The sequence below is a fragment of the Gavialis gangeticus genome, unplaced genomic scaffold (genome assembly GCF_001723915.1).
Source record: "Gavialis gangeticus isolate Ggan-Ray unplaced genomic scaffold, GavGan_comp1, whole genome shotgun sequence".
In the NCBI taxonomy this organism is placed as follows: Eukaryota; Metazoa; Chordata; order Crocodylia; family Gavialidae; genus Gavialis; species Gavialis gangeticus.
This window is the reverse complement of record NW_017729029.1, coordinates 31,625,062-31,633,654: the sequence shown is the minus strand read 5'-3', so window position 1 is coordinate 31,633,654 and position 8,593 is coordinate 31,625,062. Positions and strand designations below refer to the sequence as shown.

Sequence of the window (8,593 nt, the reverse complement as noted above, 5' to 3'; positions counted from 1 at the left end):
AGCTTTCATAGCAACAGCCTACTTTGCCTCTCTGAAAGAACTACTCTGTAAGGTGCTACCCTGCCTTGCCTTTAGCCTAACTTCAGCTTAACATAGCTAAATACCTCTTTTTTCTTGTTCATGGATCTTTTCAAGGAGAGTATATATTTATTATAGTTAGAACACATGAAATATTTACATTTATGTGTTAAAGGCAGATGATCCCACATTTATATTATTTTATATTATTTGTATTTGAACTCTGATAGCACTAGGAACCCTGGCCAATGATCAGGGCCTCAGTAGACTAGGCACTTATGAAAGCTGGTCCCTGACCCACAGAACTTGCAGACTGTAGGTATATCTACCTATGAAATTAGTGCACATGAATAAACTCTGGAGCTTACTGCTCTGGAATTTTTTGCTTCCGGGCATGCTGTTTAAATGTGCACCTGGGAGCAATTAACTCTGGAGTAATTAGAGTCTGGAGCCTGGCTGGCAAGCCCGGGGCTGCTCCAGCTGGATTCCATGTGCTGAGAAGGGGCTGGCTGAGGCATGAGTATGCTTCAGCATGGGGCTGGCCAGCAGGCAACCCCTGCACTGAAGCAGCCTCATGCCCCGGCCAGCCTGTTCAGCGTCTACATGTGCACTGCTGCAGAGTAAAAAATTATTCATCAGTACTATCCTGCTGCTGAGTTTATTAGTTTCCTGCATCCTAATAGGGGTGCACATATAGAGGCTGAGACGTTTACTGCAAAGCTAATTAATCAACTCCACAGTAAACACCTCATGTGGACATGCCTTTTATGTCATACATGAAAACAGGTGCAAGAAGAAGATTTTCCTTCACTGTGCAGCTCTGCATAACAGATTTACTAGTTTATTGTACTGTAAATGTCTACCTTTGCTCTTTAAATGATGGCACCCTCAGTCATGAAGCTTCTTCATACTGGCCTTTTTTTTCCCCAGTGCCATTCCTATGCATAAGAAAAATTCTCTGCAGCAAATGAATAGTGCTTCTTTATATAAAAGTAGAGACTGAGGGCACTTGTACACAACACGGGGGGTTAATTCTCCCTAAATTGAAGCATTGGTATTTTAAAGACACTGCTTCAATTTAGGGCAAAGTAAACCCCTATGTTGTATACACCCATGTCAGACCTTGATCCTTACCTGCCTCTCCAGCAGTGGGAAGGGAAGAGTGAGCTGCCGGTGGACAAAGTGGCCCCTGGGGTGGTGGGGGGGGGGGGCGGGGAATGCTTCCCTCCATGGCAGTGGCGGCACTCCCCCAAGCAGCACCTGCCCACAGGCACCTGGCTTGGGCAGTCCTTGGGGTCACTGCAGCCACAGAGGGAAGCACAAGGCCCCCGCGCAGCTCAGGCAGGCTCTGGGGAGGAAGACCAGGCTCACCATTTTTTTTTTTTTTTCCTTCTGTGGAGCCTGCCTTCCTAGGCTGCTGCCAGGCTGCCTGCATGGGCCGCCTGCATGGCCCCTAAGCGGCTCAGAGCCCGGTGCTTCCCTCCACAGCTGTAGGGTAGGAAACTAAAACTTCTCAGTGGTGTTTTACTTTGCAGCACCCCAAAGTCATTTGCTGAATCATAAAGTAATTTAAGGTGCATTACACTACCCAACGTACAACAGCAACTAGAATTAACGCACAGTACACCGCCGAATGTGCAAACAGCAATGCCATTAAAGCAGTGCAAAAGTCATGTAACCCACTTTAAACCTGCTTTAAAGTTGCATCTACAAATGCCCTGACTGACTTTCCATTGCTATAGGGATCACTGGTATATTTATTTACCAGCTACCAAAGAACGGGAGTTATTAAAACTAAAAAAATAAAATTGCATTCTGTTACTAAATTTTCAGTATTATTTCACTGAAGCAGTAAGGTATGGCAAGGATATTATTAGAGAACTGGTGTACAAGTTCTCATTGATGTGGCCTTAAAAATTAAAAGAAAAAATACATTCCCCTTTTAATATTTTGGACTCAAATTTCTCTTCAAATAAATATTGATGGTTTATGCATATCTGTATACAAAAGCTGTGTGTATAAAGTTGTGTATAATTTTATTATTCATAAAATGAGTGCATATATTATTTACCTGTATCATATAATGCCTCTGAAATATCAGGAAATTCTCTCTCCAGTATTGAAGTTATTTAGGTAGTTTCTCTTGATTTGATGAGGCGATATGTGGCTAATTATTCCTAGTAATTCTGAAAGTAAATGCATTAGTTTCTAAATATAGTACTGCCTTGATTTGCTTGTGTAGGGTATTCATTTTATAGAGGTAGGAGAACAAGACTGAAATGGCCTAATAGACGCTATAGTGATTGCTGAGTACCTCAGAATACCACTGACTTTTTTTTTGCCTGATAACTGTAATGTATATGTTGTTATTGTAACAATATTGTACAACATAATTATAAAATATTAAGAATTTTCCATCACTGAAATGACAAAGAAAAGAAAAGAAAATCATAGGCATACACAATAATTAATGAAGCACTCGCTATATATCAGTGTGATAACTTGGTTTAATTTCATGCCCTGGTACTCAACCACTTTTTTATTTCCTTATAGTCATTCCACTACGCTTCTCTGAGAGTGAAAACCAAAAGATGGTCCAAAGGTAAAGTATTTAAGTTAATTTGGAAATTATAAAATTAAGTTTGGCAGTGGATGGTGCCTGAGCCACCAGCACTGATAAATTGGCAGATTTGGTCCTAATTCATGTGTTTCTAGTTTAATTACTAAGGTACTATGGATCTAATTCCATTAAAGTTAATGGGAAAACTTCCTTTAAAAGTTCATTGGAAGAAAAAACTTGCTGTATATATTATGCCATTTCTTACTATTCTGTTTTTTTATTCTTTTTTGGCCTATTTAAGAATATCACACTGCCCCTTTTATATTTTACTTGCTCTTTTGAGCCATTACCTAAAGACTTCTCTTTTCATTGAACTATGCATTTTTACTGCTTCTAAAGGTGACCAGGATGCCAAATTGTATTTCAAAAAGAATGAAATATTCAGAACTTTGTTTTCAAGTATGACAGAAAAAAAAGATGGTCATTTAATGTGATCAAACTTATACTTCATCATAGCTTTAGGACCAATATAATTAATGTGGCAATGTAAATTTGATTTTTCACAGTAGAACATCTAATGTTTTAATTAAATTTGCCTTAGGCTTTATGGAAAAATTATATGAACGTTAGGAGAAAAATCTGTTCTTACTAGTGTCCAGAAGACAGTGAAATTTCAAGGTAATCAAGTAGGGCAAGTTGAATTAATGAAAACAAAGTATTTCTCTATTACCATTCATTTAATGGAATTTAGTAATGCTAAAATATTGTTGATTAATTAAATTCAGAGTATGGTAGCATGGGTGAATGTATTTCTCCATTCTTACAGATCAGAATTATTGATGTTTCCTTGTTACTGAAAAAATAAATACACTTCTTTACCAGAACTTGACTGTTTTGGAGCTTGCTAAAAGAAAGAAATAAAAATGTACTGATGTATTGTTTGGGTAGAGATTTATTGTAATTTTATGCCACTGTCAAGGTTTAGATTAAAGGACAAATCACAGTGAAGCTTTGGGTTTGATGGCTGATTGATGGTTCCAAAATATCATAAATTAAGTATTTGAGATTTTAGCCACCAGGAGCAGAACTCTACTGAGATAGAATAATCTGATGCAGATTTTCTTCTCTCCAAACAAAAAATAGAAACTGTCCTGAAACCAAAATCACAAGACTTTTTTTTATTCAGAAATTGTACTCTGAGTGACCCCTTCCCTAACCCCCAGCTGAAATCGGAAAGGATTCCATTTGAAAGCTTCAATTTTGACTACCACTAGTTAAAAAAATTAAGTATTTACATTTACAGAAATAGGCACACTTAGTGTCTGAGGTCTTTAACAGTATCTTCTCATTCACAGGGAGTTCTCTGACCAGTGGAAGTAGGAGGCGGATTTCCTGCAAAGATCTGGGGCATGGAGATTGTGAGGGCTGGCTGTGGAAGAAAAAAGATGCCAAAGGTTATTTTACACAAAAATGGAAAAAATACTGGTTTATTCTGAAGGATTCTTCACTGTACTGGTACACAAACCAGAACGTAAGTATGCTTTGAAAATGACAAAATTAGCTTTGTAACTTCTGAAATAAAAGAATATTGTGTGAAGTTTTGCCCTCACTTCCCCTCAGAAAGGTACAGTAGAATTACAAAAGGTACAGAGAAAAGCAGCAAAGATGATTAGGGTATGGAGAGACTTCCATACAAGGACACACTAAATAAGCTAGGATGGGGTGTCAAGATGAGGGTTGTTGGACCAGTGTGTGGGCCAGATCAGGCCACACTGGAGACAGAGCATAGGGTCAGTCCAGCAGGGCACTGCATCAGCCTGTACCCCGAGCTGGACCCCGATGCTGTATGCAGTGAATGCTGTCCCTGCTCCAGGATTTGGTCTGTACATGGTACAAGGGACATGTACTACATGGGGTGCCCTGCCAGTCCCATTCACCATGTACAGAGCATGCTGCATGTGATGTGCAGGGCTGAACTGGCTGAATGCAGTACATGGGGCCCAGGCCAGCATGGGGCACATGCTGCATAAAATGTTCCTCTAGATTGGTGCTGTGCACTTGCTGCAGTACCCATGGACAGACTGGGGCCTGATTTGGCCCAGCACCAGAGCCAGTATACATGCAGCACATGCCCCAACCCAACCCAACCCAACCCCTGTGGTATATACGATGCATGGGGTCAATCCAAGACTCACAGGCCAGATCATAGGGCTCCACTAGTCATATCCAGCCTGCAGGTTGTATGTTTGACACCCCTGAACTAGGATGAAAGGGTGACTTTGGCAGAATATGATTGTGATTTATAAAGTAATGAATAATGAAAAGAAAGTAAATAGGGATTTACTGTTTACTATCTCTCACAACACCCAAACTAGAAGACACATGAGAGAATTATTAGGAAGCAGGTTTAAAACTAAGAAAAGGAGAGCTTGTACACATGATATAAATTGGCTGTTTTTGTGGTTTAATTGTGTCACACTATACATGTGCAGGGTTTTTTTTACGATTTAAATAAGTTTCTTACATTGCAAACTAAATCACATCCACATGTAGTTTAGTTTGAAATGTAGCTATTTATAATGTTGCAGCCTTTGGCAGCTCACCCCTTCCCCAGTGCAGAAGAGGGAGGCTGAAGGCAGAAGCAGTGAGGGGCCTTATCCTTTTTGTTTTTTCACGGAGCCTGCCCATGCATTTTGCAGCCAGGGGGCGAGCTGCTGCTGGGCCGAGCAGCCCCTGAGCTGTGGAGGGCCCTGGTCTTCCTTACGTGGCAGCAGTGCCCCCTGGGGCTTCCAGCGCATGAGTTCAGGGAAGACTTGGATCCAGCGGGTGCTGCCTGTAAGCTGAGGCAACACCTGTGCAGCTAGCACCCTACCTGGGAAGCCCCAGGGGATGCCACCACGGTGGAGGGAAGGTTTGGGCCTCCCTGCAGGTCAGGGGTTGCATGGCTTGGTGGCAGTTCACACAGACAGGGTCCACAGAGGAAAAAAAAGTGGCAAGGGGCCAGATCCTTTTTGTTTCCTGCAGAGCCTGCCTGCATCTTCCGTGGATAAGCTGCCAGCAGGCCCTGAGCAGCAGGGGGCCCCAGCTCGTCCCTTCATGGCAGCAGCACCTCCCAGGTGGCATCCATCCACTAGCAGCTGCAGAGGGAAGGACCAGGGCTCCCTGTAGCTCAGGGGCTGCTCTGCCCACCGGCAGCTCACCCCCCGGCCATGGGGGATGCAAGCAGGCTCCATGAAAAAAAAAGATCAGGCCCCTCACCATAATAGTGATGGAAGCCCCTAAATTGAAACAGTGGGTTTTTAATCATCACAATTAAAAACCCTCCATTTCAATTTAGGGGAATAAACCCACATCACATGTACAAGCAGCCAGGAAGCTCTTTTTCATACAAGGCATGATTAACTTGTCCAACTCATTGCTATAATATGTTGTAGACAAAAAGTTAACAATTACCCAGGTTCAAAAGTGAATTAGGCCAATCCATGGCATGAGACATGTGCAGATGAAACAGGGGCCCTAAACTGAAGCAGTGGATTTTTAAAAACACTGCTTCAATTTAGGGCTGATAAAACCCCTGTGTCATGTGCATGCCCCACTGATTTACCTGCCTATCTGGTGAGGGGGAGGGGAGAGTGAGCTGTTGGCAGGCGGAGCAGTCCCTGGGGAGCAGGGGGGCTGGTGCTACCCTCCACGGCAGCAGCAGCCCCCCCCCGGTGGCACCCGCCCACAGGGTGGGTGCCACCCTGTCCCGGGAGGCACCTCAGCCACCCACAGTGGGAAGCACCGGGCCCGTACTCAGCTCAGGCAGGCAGGCAGGCTCCAGGCAAGGAGGGTAAAAATGAGGCTTATCGCTTTTCTTGCGCAGAGCCTGCCTTCCCAGGCTGATACCAGGCTGTAAACCTGTGTGAATAGGGAACTGTTCAATTCAGATTCAGCCAATTCAGATGCCAGAGATTCAATTCAGAGATCCAAATCGTTTTTCTGATTTGATTCGGCCAAATCACTTTGGAAGATTCAGAGACAATTTGGGGCCAATTTGGCAATTCAGCTATAGAGTATAATGGGGAATCAATGAAACATCTATATCTTTGTTGCTTTTTGGCTGATACAGATGAAACTTGCAAGGATGGTAGCCCCTGCTAAGAGCATGATGTTTCCCAGGTTTCAAGGTGATAGGTGCAGGGGTTTCTGGGAAACTGCAACTCAAATTCCTGAAAGCCAAACTCATGTTACGTGTGTGTGTTAAGCCACAGCAGGGTGAAAACAGCAGGAATGGGAGCTCTTGCTGAGGCCACAAAGCTTGCCAGGTTTCAAGGACATAGGTGCAAAGGTTTCTGGGAAACTGCACCTCAAACTGCTGACAAGCAAAACTCATGACATAGGTGACAATGTGTGTGTGTTAAGGCACAGCAGGGTGAAAACTGCAGGGATGGTAGCCCCTGCTGAGGGCATGAAGCCTGCAAGCTTTCAAGGCAATAGGTACAGGGGTTTCTGTGGAACTGCACCTCTGAACTTCTACCTGTGCTGCTACATCCCCCTTCACCCCACCCCAGCCTGTCCCTCACCCCATGATGCCTCCATTTCCATATCCACTGACTGGCTTTCTTGCCTGCATTGCATGCCAGGCAAGCCTCTGGCTTCTTTACTATTCATTTCATCCAGGACCAGGAGATACACCAACTCCACGTACTTCCTCAGCCTGACAAAGGGTGTTTCAACCCGAAATCTTCCTAAGATATATTTTTCTAACTCTTTCTGTTTTTTTTCATAATAAACATATAAACATAAAAACACAAGATAAGCCATCACACACCATGAGTAACATATATCCAACATAACATCTTTATTTCTTGCTGTCAATTCCTTTATAAAAAGAAAGGCTCTGTGACATTTCCATCTGGCTACCTTTGATGCTGCTGCTGCTATTTATGTTGAGCCAGCTAAGTTATTCTGACCTTCCGTTGTTTACAGTGGTGGATCAGACTGAAGCTGTAGGGGAGGAGGAGGCCTCACAGGGGCACACTGCCGTGTTGTGCAGAGGCCCCAGCACCAGGAAGGGCACACCTGAACACACACACAGTCCCACAAGCACCCATGTCATAAGTTTTGCCTGCTGTGGCCAGAGGTGCAGGGGCCCAGAACCCAGACTCCCCCTGCACCTATCTCCTTCACAGCTGGCAGGCATTGTGGCCACAGCAGGCCCTAGCAGGCCTGCATTTTTCACCCCCCATCCCCAGTGCCTTAACACACACACAGTATCACCTATGTTATGAGTTTTGCATCTCAGAAGTTTGAGGTGCAGTTTCCCAGAAACCCCTGCACCTATCTCCTTGAAACTTGGCAGGCTTTGTGACCTTGGCAAGAGCTACCACCCCTGCAGTTTTCACCATGCTGTGGCTTAACACACACACGTGACATGAGTTTTGCATTCAGAACTTTGAGGTGCAGTTTCCCAGATACCCCTGCAGCTATCACCTTGAACCTTCGCAGGCTTCATGCCTTCAGCAGAGGCTACAAGTCCTGCAAGTTTCATCTAAATCAGCCAAAAAACAACAAAGTTTTAGATATTTCATTGATTCCCCATTATACCCTATGGCCAAATCTCTGAATCTTTTCGGAATTGAAAAGCGATTCAATATGGATTCATAGATTTGGCTTCCAAATCATTTGAATCATCTCTGAATCCAAATCACGATCTGAAGCTTTGCACAGCCATGGAGCTGCAGGAAGCCCGGTGCTTCACTCCACAGCTGTAGACACAGCAAACTAAAACTCAGAGGAGCTTTAGTTTGCTGCACCCCAAGTCATTTAGGGTGCATTATACTGCCGAATTTCCTACGACAGTTGGAATTAATGCGCAACACACCACTCAGGCATGCAAACACCGACACCATTAAAGTGGTACAAAAGCATTTAGCCCACTTTAAAGTATTGTGCACACACACCCCTCATTTAATCTACACATGGCCATGGATGCTAAATAGGACTTCCTAGGCTTCTAGGTGGTGGAATCTG

At 43.8% G+C, this 8,593-nt stretch overlaps 1 protein-coding gene across 1 annotated transcript in view; it reads left to right on the top strand.

Moving 5' to 3' along the window:
• Nucleotides 1-8,593, top strand: part of LOC109300639 (connector enhancer of kinase suppressor of ras 2-like) — a 152,060-nt gene that overhangs the window by 47,132 nt on the left and 96,335 nt on the right. The window contains exons 3-4 of the mRNA XM_019521384.1: nt 2,572-2,620; nt 3,934-4,109. Coding sequence (XP_019376929.1) covers nt 2,572-2,620; nt 3,934-4,109 — 225 coding nt within the window. The remainder of the gene's footprint in view (nt 1-2,571; nt 2,621-3,933; nt 4,110-8,593) is intronic.